Here is a 27385-nt window from a genome sequence, read left to right on the forward strand (position 1 = left end):
AGGGGGGAGGGGGGAGGGATTGCATTGGGAGTTATACCTGATGTAAATGACGAGTTGATGGGTGCAGTAGACCAACATGGCACAAGTATACATATGTAACAAACCTGCACGTTATGCACATGTACCCTACAACTTAAAGTATAATAATAATAAATAAATTAAAAGAAAAAAAAAATATCTTCTTTGCTGTTATGTATGAAATATCTATTTTTGTGATAATTTTGTATTGATACTTATAAAATATTAAACTCTTCCATAAACTCAGAAAAATAGAACTTTCACCAGTACTGGACATATGGCTCAAATTATAATCCTGTGGGAAAATAAAGGAACATATTAATAAAAACAGATTTAATATCATTTGTACATAGGAAGCATTAAGAACGCTTCAGTAGAAAAAAAAATCATTGTTTTGTGATTTAGTTTAGAATTAAACCAAATTTTGCTTGGCCATGATTTTTAAGTGCTTTCAATAATGGCCAGATTTTATTGTTTTGTATAACATTGTATACATTTATACAGTACTCCTCTTTTATCTGAAGGGGATACATTCTAAGACCCCCAGCGGGTGTCTGAAAACTGGGGATAGTCCTGAACCTTATTTAGACTATGTTTTTTCTTATACATATGTACCTATGATACAGTTTAATCTATAAATTAGGCATAGTAAGACATTAATAATAACTAATAATAAAATAGAACAATTATAACAATACTCAGAATGGTACACTATTTAAAAATTATGAATTGTTTACTTCTGGAATTTTTCATTTAATATTTTTGGAATGCAACTGGCCTCTCATAACTGAAACCTCAGCAAAGCTACAGATAACAGGGGACTACTATAATAGCAGAACCGATCTCCATTTAAATCAGTAATAGGCATTTATTGAATACCTACAGTATGATGTATTGTCTACAAAGCACTAGGTGGGGGTTACAAAATAAGTAGAATACACAACCCTCTTTCTAAAAAAAAAAAGAGTCTTAAGTTTTAGAAACAGAACACATGGAATATCTGAAGGACTCGTTTAAAGGGGTGTCGTATTAACAAGTGCAGATTGCTATGATTGAGAGCTAGACAGTTCTGAAGTGCCATGCAGTAAAGCGGTTGTCTAAGGGTGTCCCATGGAGGACTTTCTGAAGACCTTAAGTGTTGAACAGGCTTTAAAGAATGCAAAGTATGTAAACCAGTAAAAGCATTCATGATGGAATTTGCAAGGCAGATTAGAAATTGCTTAAGACAGTAAACTATATGGGAGGAATCTGTCTTGCCCATCAATATTTAGTACATTATGTCCATTGTGAGAAGTAGAAAACAATACGTTTACTACATTTGCTGATTGGAGAAAGGAGTGGGTTGTATCCCAAGTCATATATCAATGAGGAAGCCAAAAATACAATTCAAATTACTGATCCCCAATGTTCAATATACTTCATTCATTCACTCATTCTTCCAGTGCACATTTATTGAATACCTACTGTGTGTAGGTTATGGGAAAAGCTGGGTGGCATGGGGAATGATAGGACGTTGAAAAAGATAAAGATGCCTTTGTTTTTAAAGTTTCCATATCCTTATCTAAGCCTACTGATGATATCTGCCTATCTGCAAATTCAGCTCTTGTTTATTTATAGAACCTGATGTAGCTTCAAGTGATGCCACAAATATTGAATGCAGCATCCAACGAGATGAAGATAGCTATGTAATTAATGGCAAGAAATGGTGGAGCAGTGGTGAGTGTTCAGCCTAATTTTTTCATCTAACTGACTGATCCTTTGTGCCAGATGCTATGCTAGAATAATTCTATGATACATAGTGATCAGTTTCATGATCATAATTCTTTAAATTCTTCATGTGTAGGCCAGGCGCGGTGTGTGACACCTGTAATCCCAGCACTTTGGGAGGCTGAGGTGGGTTGATCACCTAAGGCCAGGAGTTCGAGACCAACCTGGCCAACATGGTGAACCCCTGTCTCCACTAAAAATACAAAAATTAGCCAGGTGTGGTTGCAGGCATCTGTAATCTCAGCTACTCGGGAGGGGAGGCTGAGGCAGGAGTCTCGCTTGACCCTGGGTGGTAGAAGTTGATGTGTGCTGAGATGGCACCACTGCACTTCACCCTGGGCAACAAGAGTGAAACACTGTCTCAAAAAAATGAAAAATTAATTAATTCTGCATGTGAAAGCATTTTCAAACTTAGAAATAGTGGTTGAAAGAAAAAGTAATTTTAAAGTAACATATGCTGGTTAGGTGATGTTTAAGAGCAGAAAACGTCATTTTTTGTAGTTCTAGAGATAAAATTCGTTAGTGCCTACTATTTTTGACCAATGTAATTGCTAGCAAAATTTAATTTTAGTAGGAGCATATCACATGGATTATAATAATTTACAGCAAATATTTTTTAAAAGATAAGTTGTGCATGTTATTAATATAATTTATTGTGGTATATATTTTTATTACTCAAAAATAAAGTGTTTAAATGGAAATAGGACATTTTATGCATGGGATAATATACTTTTTAGTCAATCGGCAGTGATAGACTCATATAAATGGATGAGTTCTGTAGGAAGTTATGAAATTGGAACCCAGATGAAAATGATCATCTGAGGATTACACCTAGACTATACATGATAAATCTAACATTTGTCATGATAACCAGTTAGTACTAAGAAAGTTGACATCATAGAGTCAGATTGTCTTTAGGAACTTACCAGAAATGTTTTGAAAAGAATCAGAAAAGCTTATTATAGTTTTTTTTTTTTTAATTTCTTTTTTGGAGGAGGTGGGTTTTATAAAATTACTTACAAACTGGAAAAAAAAAAAAAAAAAAAAAAAACAGGAAAAAAGATAGAGTTCTGCTGCATACTTATTCAAGTACTAAAATTATGCAGGGAAATTGTTCTTGTATTAAAACTCAGATAATTAAAAATATTTATGAATGCCTTTTAACATGAACCTCTTTAATAATCTGTTTTAGATAGCCTAACTTATAGCATAGTAGGTTTGTTTTTTTAACTTTTATTTTGAAATTATTATAAATTCACAGGAAGTTACAAAGATGGTACAGAGTGGCCCTGGGTACCCTTCACCCAGTTTCCCTCAACGGTTTCATCTTACATAATTATACTATAATGTCAAAACCAGGAAATTGAAATTGGTACAATGTGTATATACAGTTCTGTGTCATTTTATCACTTGTGTAGATTTGTATAACCACCACTGCAACCAAGACAAAAAATTATCACCTCAAAGCTCTTCTTCTTTATAGCAGAGTGTTCTTATTCACTTATGCCTGTTACTATTATTTTCCTTTGTTCATTTTAATTATCATGTTTTGTACATTTATTATCTTGTTTCCTCTTCTTGGCTTTTATTTCTCCCCCTTCTCCCAACCCATTCTTTATTGTAAGTTGCGACCACAGCATTTGAGATTTGAGTTTCAGAATAATGCAAATGTTTTATTTGAGGGGGAAGCATCATTCATATCTATCCAAGCAAAAGGCAGAGCAGTTTTATCTTTAAATGCTAAAAGTACTGGTTGGCTCTGTAGGACCCTCAGAATCAAAACGAAACTCCTCCACACTTTGTCTCTGTCTTCTCCAGGACCCATATTTCTTGGCCACTTTCATAATGTAGTTTTTGAAAGATGCTCCCATAAAAACATAAAGGATTGGGTTGAGGCAGCTGTGAAAGAGTGCGATGCTTTCTGTGATTTGGATGGCAATGTCCATGCGTTTGCTCATGTTGCAGTTGGTGATCAGGGAGTAGATGATGTCTATGGCTCGGCAGAACTTGACAATGTTATAAGGCAGCTGAGTGACAATGAAAACTAGAACCACTGTGAGCAGAACTTTTAAGGGTCGAGATATTTTAATGTTTGGCATCTTCATGAGTGTCCTTGCAGTGATAAAGTAGCACACCCCCATAATAAGAAAGGGTACTACAAATCCAATGCAGATTTCTAGCATTTGAATCGATGCTTTCATTGATGTTCCTAGGTAGTGGGGAAAAATGGGAATGCACCTAGCATTGTCATTTACTGTATAAAAAACCAGCTGGGGTATGCTCAGCAAGATGGCAGCCATCCAGACACAGAAACAGATGACCCAGCATGGTTTTCTCACTGCTGATTGGCTGGGGCCTTTAGTTACTGCCACGTATCTGTCTATGCTGATACAAGCCAGAAACTGCATTCCAGAGACAAAGTTTAGTGTGTACAAGGCTGAAGTTATTTTGCACATTATTTTCCCTAAAACCCACCCATGAACTGCATTAACAGCCCAAAAAGGCAGAGTGAATAGAAGGAGTAAATCTGCCACAGCCAAATTCAGGATGTACACATCTGTTTTGGTTCTCTGTTTCTTGTAATAGGCATAAATTGCCACTACCGTGGAATTGCCTGCAAGTCCAATGACAAAAGCTATTGTGAGGAATACAGGGAGGAAAACTTTTGCAAATTCTCTGACGTCTTCTTTGATACAGATCAATTCATATTGACTGTAGTCATAAGTGCCATTCGTTTCATTTTCCTCATAATAATAATCTGTTGACTGGTTCTGTTCCAAAGCCATGGCTCCAATCTAGATGGCAAAGAGAATACAGGATAGATATTTGTCTAAATATGCTTAAAAGGAAACAGTTTTTTATCAAGCTGTTTTGTTCTTTCCCTAGAGTATAGCCTGTTGCTGTAACATATGTGAGCCTGATCTAGCACTCTTTGAAATGCTTTAATGGGAGCCACATTGGAATATGACCCCAAGATTAGTTACTCAGATTTTGCTTGTACAATTCTGTGTGAAAGAACTGGGATTTTCACAGGGCAATGAACATAATGCCCTGGAGAATCTTCTTAATCATTAAATCCTAAATAAAAGTGAAGACTTTTATGTAAAAATGATTTTTAAAATATGAAAATTTAATTAGATTTTAACTAAAAAGAATAAATAGTGTTATAATCTTTACATACATAATTTTGTGAATCTTAAAAGTATATCTACAACAAATTGAATAAAAATGAAAATAGTAAATTACTTGGTTTATTTAATTAAATTTTTGATTTTGATGTTATTTATAAATTTAATTTAAATAAGTTAAATAAATTCTCTCAGCATTTGTACTAAATTTCACTAGTTGCCTTTTATAAAACAAGATCTCCTTTAGCCATCTTCCCTCCAAAACTGGTCACTACTTGCTTATTTTATACTGTTTTTAAGTAGCACCACTATCCTCTAGTCATCTAAACTGTGAGCCTGCTTCATTCTTGTCTTCTCCCTTACCTTCATCCCTGATTCCCTATCAGTTCCTAAGTTCTGATTCTGCCTTCCAAATAGGTCTTGAATCTGTCTTCTCTTAATCTGCGTTCTTCCACACATTTGCACAATTTAGCTATTATGTTTCTCACCTAGCCTACTGCAATATCTTTCTTTTTTAATATTTAAGTTTTAATTTTTTTTTTTTCCTTTTGAGATGGAGTCTCGTTCTGTTGCCCAGGCTAGAGTGCAGTGGCGCAGTCTCAGCTACTGCAACCTCCGCCTCCCGGGTTCATGTGATTCTCCTGCTCTCGAGTAGCTGGGATTATAGGCACACACCACCATGCCTGGCTAATTTTTTCTATTTTTAGTAGAGATGGGGTTTCACTATGTTGGCCAGACTGGTCTTGAACTCCTGACCTCGTGATCCACCTGCCTCGGCCTCCCAAAGTGCTGGAATTACAGGTGTGAGCCACCGAGCCTGGCCTATTTTTAAATTTTAATCCATTGATTGATTGATTGATTGTTATAAGACTGTTTAACTTTTGTATTTTTGATGGAGACGGGGTTTTACCAGGTTGCAAAGGCTGGTCTCAAACTCCTGGGCTCAGCAATCTACCTGCCTTGGCCTCGCAAAGTGTTGGGGTAACAGACATGAGCCACCGCACCTGACCAAGCAGTATCTTTCTAACTGATACCTTGTTGTTACTCCTCCTCAATACCTCCTTGTCAAAAACATTTTTCCTATTTCCACCGGAGTATTTGATCTCTGAATTGCCAGTCTGCCTCTCCTCTGTTTTGTTCCTCATCTGGAAGACACATCTCTTCACCTGAAAGCCACAATCCAAGCTCCTAAGCATAACACCCAAGGCTCCCTTCATAATGCAGTGCCATCCCTGGCTCCTGCCACCTCTCCCTACTCTGTGTCCTACTCAGCAGTGGGCTGGCACCCACCATGCAGCAGCATCTGTCTACATCATTGCTCATTCTGTTCCTTTATCTACCATACGATTTCCTGCCCTTCCCTGGAAGGGCCAATTCCTACTCAATTAACGCGGATGCCACCTCCCCAGAAGACTTTCCTGATGTATTAGCAATCTCTACATACTCCTCAGAGAACTGATCCATTCTATGGAAAGGATGCGTTTCCCATACTACCTTGTTCCTCTAGGCTTTAAGTTCCTCAAAGCATGACCTGTTTGATTTGTGTTTGTAAATAGAATCTTGTTAATGTGCCTGGCACAAAGTAGCTTCTCAGTAAATATTTATCAAATTAAAGGTTTTGCCAACAGATATAAAGCTGTTACTCTAGAATGGATAGATAGTATGCCAGCAATCTTCTATGTCAACATTGTTATTGCACTGTGTTGGCTACTAGCACCCCGTAGTATTAAGATAAGCTTGCACAGAATTCATAAGTTTTGGAATGTATGGAATGTATAAAATAATGACTTTCAGTGTTTTTACTATAGTGCTGAATTTTGTTTTCCTTTTTCTTTAGACTTTCTATCTTCCTTGGGTTGTTTTTGTCCTTTTAAGTATCTCAAATATTCTTATAGAATCAATAATGAAAATATTATTTCTAAAACAGTGGGCCAACTTATAGTACATTTTCAAAAGAACATTCTTACGTTTGCTAACTTTTTTTTGAATGAGTATAGCAAAGAAAAGAAGGCTGTGAAGAAAGATACCACATAGCAGAATTGCTTTCATTATGTAAAAACCAGGTGCCAACTTTTTTAAATGACTCTTTTGATCATTAAGGTTAGTTAAAAAGTTCCAATCTGGAAGACTACTCTGGTCTTCATGTTCTTATGCATTAATTATTAACACAATATGAACCTTGTTCTTCCTTTCTCTTTCATAAGAAAATCTTGAACCTGATGATAAGGAATAATATGGCCAAGTATTATAATATATTAAGGAAGGGAATTTTTAAGTAAGAATTAATCTTACTAAAAATGTGAGTAAAAAAGAGTAGAAATGGAATTATTTGCAGAAGTGATCCTTCTGGCAGATATATAGACACACTTTTAAGTGTCTTTGTAATTACTATTAGAACAAAAAAAAATCAGTACTTGTAAAAGAAAGTGGAAAAAAGTGGTATAACAAAACCTATTTTCTCCTTAACAAAATTTTACCAACAAGTAATGGTATTTAAAATCATATTTTCTTCTTGCTATATTAAGATTTTCATTTAAGTTTAAAGTGTACAGCTGTTTTCAAGTAACTTTTTTTTTGTTTTACAAGTAAGCATTTAAACTTTTATGCATCAAGACGCCCTCTATATAAGTAAATATACAAGGTCTTTGGGCTTAAAAAACATATTCAAGTCAGAATGAGAAAAGAAATAAAGTACCAACCTGTTGCAGTCGACAGAGAGGAGCAGTCTTGAGTACAGAGTGTAAAATCAAATGACCTAACTCCAGCTACTTTTGTTTTCACTTTACACCCCGCCTTTATCTCGTATCCAAGAAGGCTTTCCTGAAATTTAACCTTGTGAGCACTTGATCTTTTATTTCCTGTAAAACCATCTGTGAAGTTACATTCAACTTCTTAAGTGGTTTAGGTTACAAATTTGAAAAACATCCATCTTTTTTCAAAAACTACAGACCTTTCCAATTTCCACTTAGTTAAAGGGGACAAGAAAGTGCCTGCAGCTGAGCTACTGACTGCTGAAGCAGAGGGAGAATCCACCTGAGGGCATCTAGGCAGCGCTTGTAGGTAGCATCTGGAGAAATACTCTAAAGTTATTTTGCCTAAGAAAGAAAGCAAATATGATTTTAACCAAGGAAAATATCTTTTTGAAGACTAAACTATCAAAGATTAAATTATAAGTAATCATTAGGTATTTGCAATAGAATTTAACATTTTTATGCCACTTCATTTAATATTTAACTATTAGACTCCTCCTGGCTTCACTGTACTTCCTCTATCCTTGTCCCAGACTATTTTCCCATGGCTTTAAACTCTCTTGCTTTCTTGTTACCTTTTTTCCCCAAAGCTAGAATACGAACCTTCAAAATCCTTCAGTATGGGAGACTGTTTATTTTTTCCACATTTCCACACACATAAGTTAGAGAAAGAAGAGACATTTGTGCCGATTTGGCCCTCATCGTCTATTTGAACTTGGCTGTCCTCAAATTTGCATGGCAGTTATCTATTTTTTCATGCAAGGCCAGGCTCAGTCTCCACCTGCAGAAATTATTTTAGACCCATGCCATTTTTTCTTTTCTTTAAAAAAAAAAAAAAAAAACTTTTAAGTTCAGGAGTACACATGCAGGTTTGTTACACAGGTAAGCATGTATCATGGGAGTTTGTTGTGCAGATTATTTTATCACCCAGGTGTTAAGGCTAGTACCCCTTAGTTATTTTTCTTGATCCTCTTTCTCCTACCACCCTCTACTCTTTGATAGGCCCCGGTGTGTTCCTCTCCATGTGTCCATGTGTTCTCATCATTTAGCTCCCACTTATAAGTGAGAATATGCAGTATTTGGCTTTCTGTTCCTGTGTTATTTTGCTAAGGATAATGGCCTCTGGCTCTATCCACGTGCCTGCAAAGGACATAATCTCATTTTTTTTTTTTTTTTTTTTTTTTTGAGACAGAGTCTCGCTCTGCGGCCCAGGCTGGAGTGCAGTGGCCGGATCTCAGCTCACTGCAAGCTCCGCCTCCTGGGTTTACGCCATTCTCCTGCCTCAGCCTCCCGAGTAGCTGGGACTACAGGCGCCCGCCACCTCGCCCAGCTAGTTTTTTGTATTTTTTAGTAGAGACGGGGTTTCACCGTGTTAGCCAGGATGGTCTCGATCTCCTGACCTCGTGATCTGCCCGTCTCGGCCTCCCAAAGTGCTGGGATTACAGGCTTGAGCCACCGCGCCCGGCATAATCTCATTTTTTATGGCTGCATAGTATTCCATGCTGTATATGTACCACGTTTTCTTTGTCCAGTCTATCATTGATGGGTATTTAGGTTGATTCCATGTCTTTGCTATTGTGCATAGTGCAGCAATGAACATAGGCATGCATGTGTTTTTATAAGAGAATAATTTATATTCCTTTGGTTATATACCCAGTAATGGAATTGTTGGCTCGAATGATATTTCTGTCTTTTGTTTGAGGAATTGCCACACTGTTTTCTACAATGATTGAACTAATTTACGCTCCCACCAACAGTTTATAAGTGCTCCTTTTTCTTCACAACCTCACCAGCATCTGTAATTTTTTGAGTTTTTAGTAATAGCCATTCTGACTGGTGTGAGATGGTATCTCATTGTGATTTTGATTTGCATTTCTCTCATGATCAGTGATGTTTAGCTTTTTTTCATATGATTGTTGGTGGTATGTATGTCTTCTTTTGAGAAGTGTGTGTTCACAATCCTTTGCCCACTTTTTAATAGGGTTGTTTTTTAAATGTAAATTTAAATTTCTTATAGATGCTGGATATTAGACCTTTGTCAGATGCATAGTTTGCAAAGATTTTCTCCCATTCTGTAGGTTGTCTGTTTACTCTGTTGATAGTTTCTTTTGCGGTGCAGAAGCTCTTCAGTTTAATTAGGTTCCATTTGCCAATTTTTGCTTCTACTGCAATTGCTTCGTCATGAATTCTCATAGTAGCCTACAAGATCCTACAGGGTCTGCCTCCATCCCTCATTGTCTCTCTGACCTCATTTCACACTACTCACCCCTTTGCCTACTTGTTCTGCCATGCCCAGCTTCTTGCTGTTTGAGAGCATACCAGTCACAGTCCTATTAGGGCTTTTGTGCTGGCTCTTCTGTCTGCCTGGAATGTGCTCTGTCTTAGTAATTGCAAAGCTCACTTCCTCTTCTCTTTCAAATCTTTTCCCAATCACCACCAACTCACTGAGGCAATTCTTGACTACTCTACTTAAAATACCCCTCACCCACCTGGACTCCCAGTCCACTGGACCCATAGCACTTATCATGTTCTAATGCACCATATCATTTATACTATGATTGCCGTAAATTGTCTTTCACCCTGTATTAGAATATAAGCTTCATCAGGACAGAGACTTTTGTTTGCTTTGTTCATTGATATATCCCAAGTACCAAGAATAGTATCTGGCACATAATGACTACTCAAAAATATTTTGAATTAATAAAAAAATTCTATTGTCCACTTTGATTGTTATCTAACAACTGGTCTGTAACTGCAGCCTCCATAATTATCAGTTGATAATCTCTTTGGTCTTTCTATGTAATACACAATACTGACTTGTAGGCATTTGCAAGTACTCTTACTCCTGCCTAGCACACTCTTCCCACCCTATTTTAGATCCCTAACTCCTATTTACAATTCAGATTTAGTTCTGACCTTAATATTAATTCAGGAAGCCTTCCATAACTCTTTCAGATTAGATCAGATATACCTACTCTTCTATAGTCTTTTCACTGTATTGTTGGCACTTATTTAAATTTTCTTCCATAGCTGTCTTATACCCTGCTGTATCCTCAACATTTGGCTTGGTACCTTACTCATGGTACCAGCTTAATGAATAATAATTAAATTCATGAATCAATCAACTGATATTTAAGTAACTCATCCTCCACAGCCATATAAGTTTAGCAATGGAATTGGAATTCTGAATTCAGATCTTCAGTCTATTTTATCATCTTATCTCTTATATCTCTTTGTTATTTTACGATGCCATCTATTATAGAATCTTGATACTCTTTTATAGATTCAAAAGTATCTATCCCTTTCCTTTATTTACCCCACCCCCAACAATCATAAGCTTTCTTGTAAATGGGATTCCTTTATTGCAAATCGGTTGTAATGCTATAATCTTTACATCTTTTGAATTTACACATTGTTTTTACTAACTGAGACACGTACAAAGCCCTTGAGGCATAGGGGAATCTCAGGATTGACCAGCTTCTTCTGGTAGCGTGTGTATGAATGCTGTGTATAAATCATGGTGTATGAATCATGGTGAAACTAGCTGACTGGCTGGCCTTTTCCTGTATTTTCCCTTTTCTCCTGATAGTACTAGGAGAGACAGTGGTAATAGGGAGAGTTGACAAAATATGCAAAATAAATCATGTAGCTTGGAGGGTAGGCAGAAGCATCACTCACCTTAGGCAACTTTTCAAAGTACTTACTTGATGCTTGTGTAACTCTCTTCTACTTCTCGTATTCCTAAGAACTGATGATGATTCCATTTTGCTGCTTACCATAAATTGGCTCCTATTCTTAACCTCCCTAACATAGCAGTGTCCCTTGTTCTTGAAGAATCTCTCTTCCCCAACCCATTTCTCATCCCTTTCCTTGTACTGTCATTTTGCTATGTTACCCAGGCTGGTCTCCAACTCCTAGACTCAAACAATCCACCCATCCTGGCCTCCAAAAGTGCTGGGATGAATCTGTAATTTTGATGAGTATTGCCAAATTGTACTCCACAAGGATGGTATTACTTTGTTCTCTACCAATAATGTATAGAAGTGTCTGTTTTTCTAAAATATTGCCAATAGAATGTGTTGTTTCACTACCACTCTGCTTTCTAAGTGACTTGTAACAACTTCAGCACCCCTTACCTACCCTTGCCAGGCATGTGTGGAATACTGGATAACAAACTGCTTTTGAATGTTTCATTATTGCTCTACTCCACATTTATTTGATTAGTGGTAAAGTTAAGCAATTTTAAAAATCTCTTTTATTATTCTTATTTCCTCTTTTTGCAATTGTGTTCTTTGCCCATCTGTATACTGATTTTCAGTATACAATATGATTTCTTTATAATTTAGGGAGCTAAATATTGCATACATTTTGTCATAAATGTTGAAATATTTTCCCCCCAATTTTTTTTGCTTTTTAATTTTATTTTCTAATGTACAACAGTTTTATATGGACAAACCAGTTGATCTTTATCTTTTGATTTTGATTCATTTATCATTTTTAAGTTTTAAAATCCTTTCTCACCCAGAGATTTGATAAATATTATATTATTTTTCTTCCAGTTTTTTATGTCTTGATTTTTTTAAATTTTAAACTCTGATCTATTTGGGATTTATTTTGATCTAACCATATTCTATAGTAACAACATAATAGCAGCAGCCTGTAACATTATTATTTAATTCTTATTATTTAGATGTAAACCTAGAGATGGATTCAGTGAATTTTGAAGATTTCCCTGTTAAAGATACACACTCTAAGAGAACACATGGGATTTTTTTTCTTTAACTGTGGGATTCTACAATAAACATCTTTTTTCTTAAAAGGGAAATTTTATTGCAAAATAATACTTACTCCAATTTGAATTGTCAGTATTAAAGCTAAAACCAAATGAAGTTCAATTGTTCCACCTCAGAAATTCAATGTTGGTAGAAGAAACAGCCTTGAGAATTTGTGGATAGCTATCTGTGCTTCATGGTATGTAATTGTTTACATCACTTTCTTAATTGTTACAAACCACACTTTACTCAAAGGTCATGTTTTTTTATCCACCTATCATATCTCCTTTTGTTTGAAAATGATTTTGTGGATAAAAGCCTAAGAAATTAAAAATCACCAACTAACATCAGGGAGATGTAATTTTCAGCCTGACTTAATCCTGGCACTTGAAGAGCCTTGAAATACCATAGTGTCTGGATTAAAAACAAAATTACTTTATCTAGGCCATCCATTTTCATTCATGAAGGCCTGTGACACAGCATATGTGTTTAAATGTTCTCTAGTCTATTCAGATTTCCTCTAATATATTTTATTTATGACATTGGGTTTCCTGTTCATTAACTAAAATGACACAAACAAGCAAAACTCTCTATAAAAGAAGGTTGTTTCAACTGCTGCACTTGCCAAATTCTGCTTATAGCTAAGGGGAAATGATATCTTTGAGAAGGGTTTCTCTCCTTTTTCTGAAACATCGTTGTTAAATACAAATATTTCAAATTCTACAAACTATGCATTCACCCTTACTTCCTCTACTTAATGATCACAAAAGACATCCAACTTAAAAATTGTATTTTTTAGAATATTAATTGTTCTCCATATAAGATTGAGGAAGACAGAATCAAATAATTATTTGCCTTGCTTCTTGAGTTTCTTCAATATTTACCTGGTATCTGAAATCTATTGGGCATTTATGTAAGGCTGTGGCAACATTTTTGTTTGTTTGCTTTGTTTTGAGACAAGGTCTCACTCTGTTGCCCAGGCTAGAATGCAGGGGCATGATCACGGCTCACTGCAACCTTGACTTCCCAGGGCTCAAGCAATCCTCCCACCTCAACATCCCAAGTAGCTGGGACTACAGGCATGCTGCACCATGCTTGGCTAATTTTTAAATTTTTTTATATAGACGAGGTCTCGCTAGGTTGCCTGGGCTGGTTTCAAACGCTTGGGCTCAAGGGATCCTCCTGCTTCAGCTTCCCTTTTGGGATTACAGATATGAGTCATCATGCCCGGCCAGCATTTTTAAATGATAGAAAGAATGAGGTAAGAAGTAATATTGGGAAGTATTAGATAAAAAATTACATATTCAGAATATTAGAAAAAGAGGGCTTTAGACCAGGGTTCAAAGGAAATAGAAGATTTTACTTCAACTCACTGATGCTGGATATCTAGCATCAGTGAAACCTTGAAAGATTTACCCAAGTGTTCTTGATTGCTAGAATGGAAAGTAGAGAAAGAAAAATATCTCTGAGAATGGGCACATAGACCAATGGAACAGAACAGAGAGCCCAGAAATAAGGCTGCTCACCTATGACCATCTGATCTTCGACAGGGCTGACAAAAACAAGCAATGGGGAAAAGACTCCCTATTCTATAGATGGTGCTGGGATAACTAGCTAGCAGTTAGTTATCCCATATGCAGAAGATTGAAGCTGGACTCCTACCTTACAACATAGACAAAAGTTAATTCAAAATGAATTAGACTTAAATGTAAAACCCAAAACTGTTAAAAACCCTGGAAGATGTGTTGGGGTCTGCGTGTTTCCTAAACAAAGGAATGAACACACAAGACAACACAAGACAAGACAAACATGGCGGCCGCCTCGAATGGTGTGCTCTGCTTTATTTTATACAGTTGTTTGTGGAATGTTGCCAAGTCACAAGACACATTGTTGTTTTTCTGACCTTTCCCTGACTTTCTGGATTTTCAAGATGTTTACACATAAACAAGCCCCCAGGGTCTGCTGTTTGCAGCTGGCTCCTTTGTCCTCCCTGTTTACAGGGAAGGAACACCCTGCTTCATTTGCAAGAGCAGGACTTATCGGGAACACCCTGCTTCGTTTGCAAGAGCAGGACTTATCCGGAACATCTCGTTTGTGAGCACGTAGTCCTCTACAAAGACGACTTAGGCAATACTGTCCTAGACATAGGGATGGGCAAAGAGTTCATGACAAAGACACCAAAGGCAATCACAGCAAAAGCAAAAATTGACAAGTAAGATCTAATTAAACTTAAGAGCTTCTGCACAGCAAAAGAAACTATCAGCAGAGTGAGCAGACAACCTACAGAATGGAAGAAAATATTTGCAAACTGTTTTAATTTAATTTAATGTAACCTAATTTAGGAGAGCTAAGTAATTAAACATGAGGCCAAAGTACATAAGAAAGTGGCAGTCTTTTATTGCAAATATGCACACACACTCGGGCGAGGTTCTCTGGTCCTCAGGTGTGGGGGGCCAGGGAAGTCGCGCCGGCGCTCTCGGGTGATGTTCTCCAGTCCACAAATGCGGGGGCCGAAGAAGTCACACCGGCTCCTGCTCGCGGCAGACTTTTATGCATTGGTACTGGAAGGGGGAGGGCAGTGGGCGGGATAAGGGTGTGATAGGGGCGTCTCCGTAGGCGTGGCCGGGAAAGTTTCGATCTCTTCAGATTGACGTCACCTGGCGCATGCTCGGTTGATCTGCATCTTCCCGGGTGTGGGCTGCATTTTCCCACGCGCGGGAAAGTGGGTGAGGAAGAACCCGGAAGCAACATGGATTGTGCCTTCTTGTTCACCTTCCTCCATCTTGTCCTTTCTCCCTCACCCAAACAGTCCAACCTCTTATTGATTATAAGAATTTGGGGTGCTGTTGTCTGTCTGGCTGCTTCCTGCTGTTAGGGGGCGTAGTTAGGGTCTGAGGTTGGCAGTTGGGTGTAGGGATGCAGGAGCATTTGGTTGAAGGTGACTGGGGTGATCTCTTGGACCCTGGCTCGGAGAAATTTTATTAAAATGGGAGCAAAATATAAGGCAAGGCAGAGGATTAGTATGGGAATTAGGAAATCACAAAGGGCACCCTGCCAAGCTAGGTCTTCTATGAGAGTAAAAAGTTGGGAAACCCACTGGTTGGGGGATGGGTCGGGAAGGAGGGTGTCTATGGGGTTTATGAGGGAAAAGTCAGTTAAGATGAAGAATGGTGAGGAAGCGGGAAAATTTGAGGAGGTTGTTGATCCTTGAGTAGAACCTGGTCACCTGGAGAAAAGGAAGGGGAATAGATGTTTTGAGTTAGGTTAAGATGTCTCATCCCAAGAGGGGGGTGGGACAAGAGGGCATGATGAGGAAAGAGTGGGCAAAGCATGCATAGTCTGGGCAGTAACTTAACATTGGGGTCTGGTGAGGGTTAGATGGTTTACCGTCTACCCTAACTACTGAGATAGTGGATGGCTGGCTAGGACCTCCATAGGGTGACAAAACAGAATATAATTGTAAAACAGAATAGGTAGCCTCCGTATTGACGAGAAAAGAAATTGGCTTACCCGCTACCTGTAGAGTTACCCTAGGCTCGGCGAGGGTGACAGGGGTCTCCAAGTGTGGGCACCGTCAGTCGTTGTCCAGGTGTAGGAGCTGGAAGGAGCCTTCCGACCCTTGAGGAGAGGCACCATGTTGAGGCGCAATGCCTGCCCTGCTGGTGGGGCAATCAGACTTCCAGTGTCCTTCCTGTTGGCAGGTTGGGCACGGCGTGGTAGGCAGGTGAGGATTTGGACACTGTTTTGCCTGATGCCCAGTTGTGCCACACTTAAGGCATGGACGAGACAGAGTGGCCGGCTTGGCCTGGGGACACTGGTTTGCCTAGTGTCCTGGGTCTCCGCATTTATAGCAGGAGCCCTTGGGAGACTTGCCCTGTGTCTTTCCTGCCGGCAGAGTGGGCAACGCTGGTTGGAGGGCAGCCACTAGAGCTTGCGCCTGAAGCACAGCCCTTCTTTTCTCCTTGTCTAGCTCTGCGGCCTCAGCTGCTTCCTCTCTGGAGTTAAAAACTTTGAAGGCCAATTTTCCTGTATGGGAGTCTGAGGCCCATCTTCAACCTTTTTTTGTTTTTTTCGAATATCTGAGGCTGACTGGGAAATAAAATAGGAGGCTAGGACAGCTGCCCCGGCTGGGGAAGTGGGCTAGCTGGGTAAATTGGGCCAGTGCCTCTGTAAGGCGATTTAGGAAGGAAGCCGGGTTCTCATCTGGGTGTTGGATAATTTCCTTTAATTTATCAAAATTGACCACTTTGTTAGAGGCTGCCTGCATACCGGCTAAGAGACATTGAATCATAATGTCCTTCCTATGGCGGCCAGGCTGCTGTGGTTGGTAATCTCAATCTGGTTCTATGGACGGGACAGCCATCTCTCCTAACAGGATGGTGGCGTCGGTTAAATGCCATTGATCTGCATGTTGCCTGGCAGCTGCGAGAATGCACTCTCTTTCCTCTGGGTTAAGAGTGGAAGTAAGAATGACATGTAAGTCATGCCAGGTAAGGTTATATGCTCTGGCCTAGGTTTCGAAACTCTTTGGAATATTAGGTGGGGTTGGCTGAGAAGTCGCCAAGTCGTTCTTCAATTTTGGAAAGGTCAGCCAGGGAAAAGGGGACGTGGACTCCAACCACGCCTTCAGCTCCGGCAACTTCTGGTGGGGGGGCCAACAAACTAGCAGGTTGGAACAGACTGACCAGTAGGGTAGGTTAAGACAGGCTGACTGGTAGAGGGGGTTGGGGCAGGCTGACTAATGGGGGCTGCTACCGCGGTCTTGGAGCGAGTGTGGACGGAAATGGGAGAGGTAAGAGGAGTGGCTGAGGGAGGAGTGTCAGGAGGGGCGGTAGGAAGTCCATAGGGAGGGCGGTTGGAAAGTCGGGAGGGAGGTCGCCTGCCATCGGCCCCATCTGAAATGGAGGTGGAGTCCTCCTCAGTTGCTGAGGTGGGGGCCAAGGGCCGGGTTTAGGGGTTTAGGCTAACAAGACCTGGGCCATTTAACACCGGGCACACAGGTCTGGGCGAGAGCGCAAGTCCTAAAAGCCTTGAACATAGATAATTTCTGACCACTTTCCTAGCCTCTGGCAGAAATTAGAGAGATCTAATTAAAATGTTACAGTCTAAGGTGCCTTCAGGCGGCCGTTGAGACTGGTTGTCTAATTTATATTGTGGCCACGCCACAGTGGAGAGTAAAATCAGCCGCTTTCGTTTAAGATCTTGCTGTAATTGTAAAGTTTTGAGATTAGTTAGAAGACACCCTAAAGGGGTGTCTCTAGGTATTTTGGATTGGGGATTTCCCATTGCCTTTCTCTCGCCTATAGGCGGAAACTGAACTCTACCTGGCTACAAAGTGTCCTTTGGAGCCACTAGAGACCGGGAGGCTCCTGGAGCCGGAATGGAGATTACCTCCAGGTGGACGTCTCCATCCTGGACAGGTCTCACACGGACTGGAATGGAGTTCCTTTGGGCAGACGTCTCTACCTTTGGGAACTCTCCTGTGGGTCACCTGGTGACCAAAAAACCTTGGGCCTGCGCAGGACTTCTGGCCAAGGAGTATGAGAGGGAGGCAAGAGATACTCACCCCTAGGAGACTTGGAGGTGTGGAAAGCGATGTCTAGGTCCTGGTCCGTCCGCGGCGTGAAGGAGGAGGCTCCTCGGACCTTAGGGGGCCCTGAGGAGGGGTCTCCTCCCGGGTTTTTGGCATGCCACAGTGGAGAGGAAAATTAGCCGCTTTCGTTTTAAATCTTGAGCTAAATGTAAGGCTTCCAAGTTTTGGAGGAGACACCCTAAAGGGGTGTTCGTAGGGATTTTCAATTGTGAGGTTCCCATTGTTTAACCACCAGAAATGGAAACCGACCTCATGCAGTGGCAAAGCATCCTTTGCCGCTGCTGGAGACCGGGGGCTCCTGGAGCCACTAATGAAGAATTGAGGAACTTCAAGACGGACGTCTCCGGGTTGAAGACCTCACTGCGCCACAGAGTGGCTACATCCTTGAGCGTACGTACGACTCTAGGCCAAGGACACGGAAACGGACGGAGATGGTTAACAAAGGGGAGTACTCACCAAAGAAGAAATTCTCAGAGCGGCACCAGTGGAAAGCTGGAACACTTGTTCGGTGTTCGTGGCTGGTTGGGTTGGGAGCTGGTTCACTGTGGAGGAGGTTCGTTAGACCCTTAGGGGATGTTGAGGAAGGGTCTCCTCCTGGGTCGGGTTTCGGCACCAACTGTTTTAATTTAATTTAATGTAACAATTTAGGAGAGCTAAGTAATTAAACATGAGGCCAAAGTACATAAGAAAGTGGCAGTCTTTTATTGCAAATATGCACACACTCTCGGGCGAGGTTCTCTGGTCCTCAGGTGTGGGGGGCCAGGAAAGTCGCGCCGGCGCTCTCGGGTGATGTTCTCCGGTCCACAAATGCGGGGGCCGAAGAAGTCACACCGGCTCCTGCTGGCAGCGGACTTTTATGCATTGGTACTGGAAGGGGGAGGGCAGTGGGCGGGATAAGGGTGTGATTGGGGCGTCTCCATAGGCATGGCCAGGAAAGTTTCGATCTCTTCAGATTGACGTCACCTGGCGCATGCTCGGTTGATCTGCATCTTCCTGGGCGTGGGCTGCATTTTCCTGCGCGCGGGAAAGTTGGTGAGGAAGAACCCGGAAGCAACATGGATTGTGCCTTCTTGTTCACCTTCCTCCATCTTGTCCTTTCTCCCTCACCCAAACACAAACTATGTATCTGACAAAGGTCTAATATCCAGCATCTATAAGGAACTTGAACAAATTTACAAGAGAAAAACAATCCCATTAAAAAGTGGGCAAACCACATGAACAGAAATTTTTCAAAGGAAGATATGTATGCAGCCAACAAAATATGAAGGAAAGCTCAATATCACTGATCATTCGAGAAATGCAAATCTAAATCACAATGAGATACCATCTCACACCAATCAGGATGGCTATTAATAAAAAGTCAAAAAATAACAGATGCTGATGAGATTGTAGAAAAAAAGGAACACTTAATACACTGTTTGTGGGAGTGTAAATTAGTTCAACCATTGTGGAAAGCAGTATGGAGATTGCCCAGAGAGCTAAATATAGAACTACTGGCTGGGCACGGTGGCTCCTGCCTGTAATCCCAACACTTTCGGAGGCTGAGGTGGGAGAATCAGTTGAGGCCAGGAGTTCGAGACCAGCCTGGCCAACATGACAAAACCCCAAAATACAAAAATCAGCCAAGCATGGTGGCACATGCCTGTAATCCCAGCTACTCAGGAGGCCAAGGCACGAGAATCACTTGAACCTGGGAGCAGGGAGATTGCAGTGAGCTGAGATCGCGCCACTGTACTCCAGCTTTGGCAACGCAGTGAGACTGTCTCAAAAAAATCCGAAAATAAAAAGAAAAAACCAGAACTACCATTCAACCCAGCAATCCCATTGCTGGGTATATACCCAAAGGAATAGAAATTATTCTACCATAAAGACACATGCATGCAAATGTTCATTGCAGCACTATTCACAATAGCAAAGACATGGAATCAACCTAAATGCCCATCAATGACAGATTGGATAAAGAAAATGTGGTGCATATACACCATGGAATACTATGCAGTCATTAAAAAGAATGAGATCATGTATTTTGCAGGAACATGGATGGAGCTGGAGGCTATTATCCTTAGCAAACTAACACAAGAACAGAAAGCCAATTACCACATGTTCTCACTTATAAGTGGGAGCTAAATGACGAGAACTTATGAACACAAAGAAGGAAACAACAGACACAGAGGTCTACTTGAGCATGGAGAGTGGGAGGAGGGAAAGGAGCAGAAAAGATAACTATTGAGTACTGGGTTTAATACCTGGGTGTTGAAATAATCCGTGCAACTAACCCTAGTGACACAAGTTCACCTATGTAACAAACCTTCACATTTACCCCTGGACCTAAAATACAAGTTTGGGGTTTTTTTTAAGAAAATATTTCTAATGAAAATGAACCTCAAATCATGTTATGTCCTAATCTGATTTTCAGAAGTATGCCTACCAAGGAGTATGCCCACACAATGCTTATGTGAGGCAAGTAGCTTTGATCCTTCAGCCTGTAGGCGTCTAGAGTGGCACTGGCCAAGGCTTCCTACAACTAAAACCTCAAAGACAGCCCCAAGTAGAAAAATATCCAGTTGAAAAATTAGAAGTGAACACTCTGTAAATGATTCTTCCTCTTTAATTTCTAACTAAGAATCAAAGCATGATTCCTTATTATTGCATAGCCAGGGATAAAAGATTCCCCCAACTGAGCATTTCCAGATAAGTCATTCAGGTAACATCCACAATGGAAGGTAAGTATTGTCATCTGCCATTAAATCATCTGCCATTAAATCATTAAATCTTTAATGATTAAAGAAGGTTTGTTAATATTCTTTGGGTTGGTCCTCAGATTAGTGGAATTTTGTCATAGTCCATTCAGGCCACTATTATACAACACCAATAATTAGGTAACTTCTAAACAACAGAGATGTATTTCTCATGGTTCTAGAGGCTGAAAAGTCCGAGAACAAGGCACCAGTAGAGTTGGTGCCTGGTGAGGGCCTGCATTCTGGTTCATAGATGGCACCTTCTTGTTCTGTCCTCATATAGTGAAAAAGGTGACTAAGCTCACTCAGGCCTCTTTGATAAAGATACTAATTCCATTTTAATCACTTAATCACCTCCTTTGGGACCTCGTCACTGGCAGCTTGGGAGTTAGGATTCCAACACATGACTTCTAGGGAGGGACACATACATTCAGACCATAACAGTTTCTTTACCTGTTAACATCTATAAAAATCAAAAGGACATGTTCTTGTAAATATAAACAATGGTAAACAATTTGAAAATTTAGATGTTTGGATAAATTAGGAAAGCCAAATAGAGTTACTGTGAAGAATATGACATTTGAGATTTTTAAAACTTAACTTTGAAATATGTGAATGGGGGATCTTTTCTCATTAGTGCAAATGAGGATGGTCCTTTCTGAACTGATTAAAACATAGGTTCCATTAAATTTGAAGGAATCTAAATTATAAGCAACAGTTTTAAAGGCATTGCATTTCAGTCTTAACTATACTTTACATATGTTATAGTATGGAATAATGGAGGAGATTAGAATTTTAAGCTCTTGGTTTTATTAGTTTTGAAATTTTAGAGCTTCTAAGATTTCTAATTCTGCTTATGTGATCATCTTGAAGTGAGCATAGCATTTCTCAAATTTCAGCTGATAAATAAAACTAATGTATTTGTCATGAATAAAAATGTATATTTGTATTCAAATATTAATGAATGTATAAGAAATTATAACACTGGGTAAGTGAAGACCTGGTTTTTGGCAAAGTTTAAATGTAAGAACTCTGGAGGAGTTCTATTGCCAGTCTGGTGGAGTAAGTACTTAAGATTAACCTTCCCACAGATAACAACTAAAAAGCTACAAAATACATACATGGATGCATGCATGCATACATACATACATACCTGCCTGCCTGAAATTCTCAGAGGAGTGAACAAAAGCCGATTTTGTAGGGGAGTCGAATTTTGGAAAGTGAGATGGGCATAGGGTGAGTTTTTCATTTTTAGACTTTAGCCTGAGGAAAAAGTGTGGAACAGGAAAGCTAAAGCTTCTTTGGAAAACTCAGATCTCTGTGTCCTGAGAAACCAGAGGAGAGTGTCTAGGGCAGCCATCACTGCTGGGAAATGAGGTGGGTATTCCTAGAAAGGAAAACGCCAGAAAAGGGGAGCTCCAGCTTTCATGTGGAAACGTTGCTTGGGTATCTGGCTAACTCCTGAATGAAACTGATGCACAGGGCAACCTCAAAGCACCTTGCAGCTAAATAATAAGAACTACGCTGAAATTTGATTTCCACCTGAATTGTGATAGACTCTGCAGTTTTACTCTACCTGAGTTTATTGCCTGTCAAAACAAAACCATCAACATTCTGTGGAGGAATATGACAGAATCCAGAGTTTCAAAACAACAACAAAAAAATCACAATGTCCAGAATACAATCTAAAATTGCTCAACCAATGAAGAATAAGGAAAACATGACCCATTTTCAAGGGCAAAGGCCAACACCCAAAAGATTCAGATGTTGGAATCATCAGACAAGGACTTAAGGCAGCTATTATAAATGTGCTTATTGAGGTCAAGAAAAATAAAATGATAAGAAATATCAGAAGAGAAATAGAAAACATAGAAAATAACCAAGTAGAAATATCAGAACTTAAAGGTAAAATATGTGAAAAGAAATTCACTGACTGGCTTAATAACATAATGGAGATAACAGAGGAAATAATTAATGAACTTGAAGATAGACAATAGAAATTATCCAATATGAAGAAAAGATATAAAGAAATGAACAATCCTAGGGACCATTTAGTTCTAAAATATGTGTAGAGTTCCAGAAGAGGCAAGAGGGAGAGATTTGTGTTTGAAAGAAGAATAAACTCTAAAAATTCTAAAACTGCTAATTATTTTTGATTGGTGTAAAATAAATGTGTTTAACCTGAATTAAGGGTCTTTATCATCTAATGTCAGTGCACATACTAGAGATTTTTTTTTTGAGATGGAGTTTCGCTCTTGTTGCCCAGGCTGGAGTACAGTGGCGCGATCTCAGCTCACTGCAGCCTATGCCTCCCAGGTTCAGGCAATTCTCCTGCCTCAGCCTGCCAAGTAGCTGGGATTACAGGCGCCTGCCACCACGCCTGGCTAATTTTTTGTATTTTTAGTAGAGATGGGGTTTTGCCATGTTGGCCAGGCTGGTCTCGAACTCCTGGCCTCAGGTGATCCTCCCACCTTGGCTTCCCAAAGCGTTGGGATTACAAGCGTGATCCACCGCGCCCAGCCTATTATAGACTTTTTGATGCGTGATAAAGTGTTCTACTTGAAAAACATTATATTGTTTAACTTGTATTTATGAAAATGCTTGTATTTTTCTTTTAGTGAAAAATTAATTTATTTTCAGTATGATAATTTCTTATTTTATTTAATAAGATTGTGGAGCAAATGCCCAGAAGGGTGGAGAAAATGGTTTTTCTATCTCAGATGTAATATAGACAATAAGTCATGTATTTGGGGGAAAAATCGGAGAGAGAATTTTGCCCAACATATTTGTTATCTGATTGCAGTGGGACAGCTCTTGGTCAATTTAATACATGTTTTTAAAAAAATTCCTGTTCCAGTTAAGAGTCCTCTCTCTTCCTTTTTAGTCATAGATAAAATCATTTTTATGTATATATGATTGTATGTTCTTAGAATTCTGAGACTGTGACTGTGGAGAAAGCAGGCTTATGATTCAAGTTCTAAGTCGGTTTAAGGTGTCTCCTTATTCTGCCACCAGCCTGGAGATGAACAGAGTCACCCATTTTAGGCACACTGCCTTCCTCTCCTTCCCTCCCTTTCTCAGATAATATCTATTTTAGGTGGTTTTTTAAAAATCAGTTTTAGCATTTTATCAGGCAGAGTGTGCATGTAGGATTTCTGGAGTTATGTATTACACAAAAGTGGGGAAATGACTCCTCCACAGCCCTCAGATTAGATACTCAGATTAAAAGGAAATTCAGAAAGAAAAATAAAACATTGTAGTTCACTCGGCAAGCCTCTCAGTGTCCTACTTGGGGATCCACAGATTTGTTTACAAGATGGATTTTTTCTTTAATGTTTTTAAAGTCATTATTATTATCCAGTTAGAAGTAGTAACAAAGGAAAAAATATCTAAGAGCATTGTTTCCTGTCTCCACATCCCAACATCATGCCCTAGAGAAAACTTTTTTTTAACAGTTTCTCTTTTTAGTTCTCTGGTATCCATTATAATTGTGGATAAAATATTTTTTCTTTTTCTTAATTTATTCATTTTAGACAGTATCCATTGACTCCCCAATTTGAATAATGACAGTTTTGCTCATTTGTCTCATAACTCTCCCTGCTCTTTCTTAATGTATTTATCTTATTACATTTTTTTTATTATTTTTTAAACCTTAAATGATTGTTAAAGTTCTCTGCATCCTCATTTCACAGATTCTATTCAAACTCTGCTTTAATATAAGAATATGTATACTCTTAACCCTTTCTATACTGTTTATCCCTCCCTTTCTTGTTGTAACTTGTATCAGCTATAGCTTATACTTTCACATTGTCAGGATTAGTAATATTTATGTTCTGTCTTGCAACCACAATTGTAGTTGACTACAGGTTGACTATAAACTTTGAAAACCAATACATAGCACTTAGCTTAGAGGACCATGTAAATATTGTTTGATACTGGCCTAAGTAGTGTGTTAGATTTTGTGTCCTTCTGTAACTGATGCAATATAAAATCACCTGGGCCATTCTAAGGAATGTTTCTAGAATTAAGGTCAATTAGAATCCTTTTCTTATATACTATATATTAAATTGATGTCACATTATTTTATATTTGGACCCACAGTTGTGCATTTCAACATTATTTTCCTGGAGTTTCTAATTGCCTTGTCTCTTTATTTGCATTATTTGCTTTTATAATATCTCCTTCCCCTTACATACACACACATCTCTAGATTGCACCTTTACTTCTATTGACTTTCTTTTCTGGAGACCTCTCTCTTAAAAGACTTCAGTATTTATTTTCCAATCTGGACTGATTACCCTTTAGGCATACTTTGATGCAATTATCCTAGGATTTTCAGATAATACTTTCCCGGGATCCAGTATCTTTTGGATTCTAGGACTTCCTTTTTCTTGATTTACTCCCTTATTTTGCTCGAGTATATTCTTAATTTTTTTGAGAAAAATAGTTAAATTCTCTGAGACCTTACATATCTGAATATATATTTATTCTGCCATTACATAAACTGATAGTTTGGACAAGTATAGAATTCTAAGTTGAACTATTCATTTTCATCTGGCATCCCTTGTGGCTGTTGAGAAGTCTGATGCCAGACTAATCCTCATTCCTTTTAGTTGGCTTGTTTTATTCTCTCTGAAACCTTTTAAGATTTCCCCTTCATCGTTTTGAAATGTTACAAGCATTTAATAGATTCTTCTTGATAGTCAATGGCTTTTTCAATCTGAAGATGTTTTTCTTCCTTTCTAGAAAATTTTCTTCTACACATTTCTTCAATAAATTATTTCCTTTGTTCTTCTCTGTTTTCCCTTTATTTGACTCCTTTTACTCTGATGTTAGACTTCATGTTTTGGCTCTAAGAGTCTCTTACATTTTTGGCCATTCTCTTTAATATTGCAGGTTCTTTTTATATATTACAGATTCTTTGTTTTCTATTCACACTTAAGAGAAAAGAAAGGGTAGCTTGGTGAGGTTTTATCTCTTATTAACTTCTCCCCATCTTCTCCCCATAATATTTTGAAATAAATCTCAGACATCACATAATTTCCTTCACAAATATTTTAGTATATATCTCTGTAAGGGCTTTTTAAAAAATATAACCACAATACCATTAGCACACCTAAAATTACTTAATATCATTACCTATCCAATAACTATTCACATTTCTAATTGCTTAATAATTACCATTAATACTTTGTATTTTGTTTGACTGAATTAGGATCTAAGTAAGGTCTAAAAATTGCTGTTGGTTGATAGGCCTTTTAAGTCTCTCTCTTTTGTTCTTACAAGCTACTGCTCTCTCTTTTTTCTTTTTATTGCAATTTAATTGTTGAAGAAATTGGATTAGTTGTCTTATAAATTTCCCACAGTCTGAATTTCACTGATTATATCCCTGCAGTGTCCTTTAATATGTTCCACGGAGTTTATCCTTTTAACTCCTGGAATTTTATAATATTATTCAACTATTTGACATAATTCCTACCATTTCTCATTAAATCTTTATATGATTTCAGGTCTCCTCAAAACTCTTTTTATAATGAGAAAAAAGAATCCGATCATTTGTTTGAGACTTTGTACAGATGTGTTTAACTTAATCTGATCCAGTTCTGTGTGGCCTTGTAGCTGAAAATCTAGTTAAATGGTAGTTTCCCCAAGGGACTAGATGCTTAGACTTACTAGTAAACATGAAAAGTATTTTTTGCAAAAAGACCCTTGTAGGCAATTGCCACAGACCCCTGAACTGTGATAAAATAAAATTTTGCATTAAAATGAAAAAATATTTTTAAAATTTGACCCTTAAGAAATTAATAAATGAGAACCAGGCTTATTGGAAGTAGGATCACAGCCTCATATATGTTGACATATAAAATATTATATTAGACATATAAAATTTCTCAGCCTTTTTAGCATGCTGATGTCTGAAATGGTGTAAATGGGAGAGGTGTCAACTTTTTCATGCTGCTTTCACTTCTGGTTATTTTTGTGTAGCAGCTTTCATGGATGGAGTCCATTCTTGTCCTTGCCTAATCATTTTTCTTGGATGATATGTAGCGTTACAAAAGAATTATTATCTTAATGAATCAAGAATGTTCTCCCTATTTGTTTTCTGCCATAGGTAAAGTGGGAAGGATTAGAACCTTCAAGGTGAAATGTCAAACTAGAAATTTCCTTTTATAATCTGCTTGTGTTCCCCTTGGTTTTAGGAGCTGGGAATCCCAAGTGCAAAATCGCAATTGTTTTGGGAAGAACTCAAAATACTTCTGTCTCCAGGTAATTAAACAATTCTGATTGAGAAACTTGTGTAGGAATGAGTCAATATTTCCTCCTATCTATGATATTAACTTAAAATTCACTGTTTGGACTCACAAATCATAATATAAAATATGAGAGTAAATGTCATATATTTGTATTTCACAAGTATTTTCTAACAGGTGTATTTGGAAAACATTTTAGGGAGTATTGCTGAACATTCTTCACTGTGGAATTTTCAGTATTAGAAAGTGTTGCTAAATTATCAAAGCTGTTTGGATTAAATTATCAGACCTAAATGTTTTCAGACCTGTGTAATGAAGTGATTAAATGTTTAGATCAAAGGCAATAGTCTTGAAATGTTTAATTATAT

At 38.5% G+C, this 27385-nt stretch overlaps 2 protein-coding genes across 2 annotated transcripts in view; one reads left to right on the forward strand and one right to left on the reverse strand.

Moving 5' to 3' along the window:
- The window catches only part of ACAD11 (acyl-CoA dehydrogenase family member 11), a 103659-nt gene that overhangs the window by 55100 nt on the left and 21174 nt on the right, over positions 1–27385 (forward strand). Inside the window, exons 13-14 of the mRNA XM_025374793.1 lie at positions 1636–1734; positions 26967–27033. Of these exons, the coding sequence (XP_025230578.1) occupies positions 1636–1734; positions 26967–27033 (166 nt within the window). The remainder of the gene's footprint in view (positions 1–1635; positions 1735–26966; positions 27034–27385) is intronic.
- ACKR4 (atypical chemokine receptor 4) lies at positions 2318–7715 on the reverse strand. The gene is made up of 2 exons (XM_025374799.1): positions 7613–7715; positions 2318–4580 (listed from the first exon to the last, which is right to left on the reverse strand). Exon 2 carries the CDS (start codon positions 4569–4571, stop codon positions 3519–3521), a length of 1053 nt encoding a protein of 350 aa, XP_025230584.1. The 5' UTR covers positions 4572–4580; positions 7613–7715; the 3' UTR covers positions 2318–3518.

This window comes from Theropithecus gelada, chromosome 2 (genome assembly GCF_003255815.1).
Source record: "Theropithecus gelada isolate Dixy chromosome 2, Tgel_1.0, whole genome shotgun sequence".
Lineage (NCBI taxonomy): Eukaryota > Metazoa > Chordata > Mammalia > Primates > Cercopithecidae > Theropithecus > Theropithecus gelada.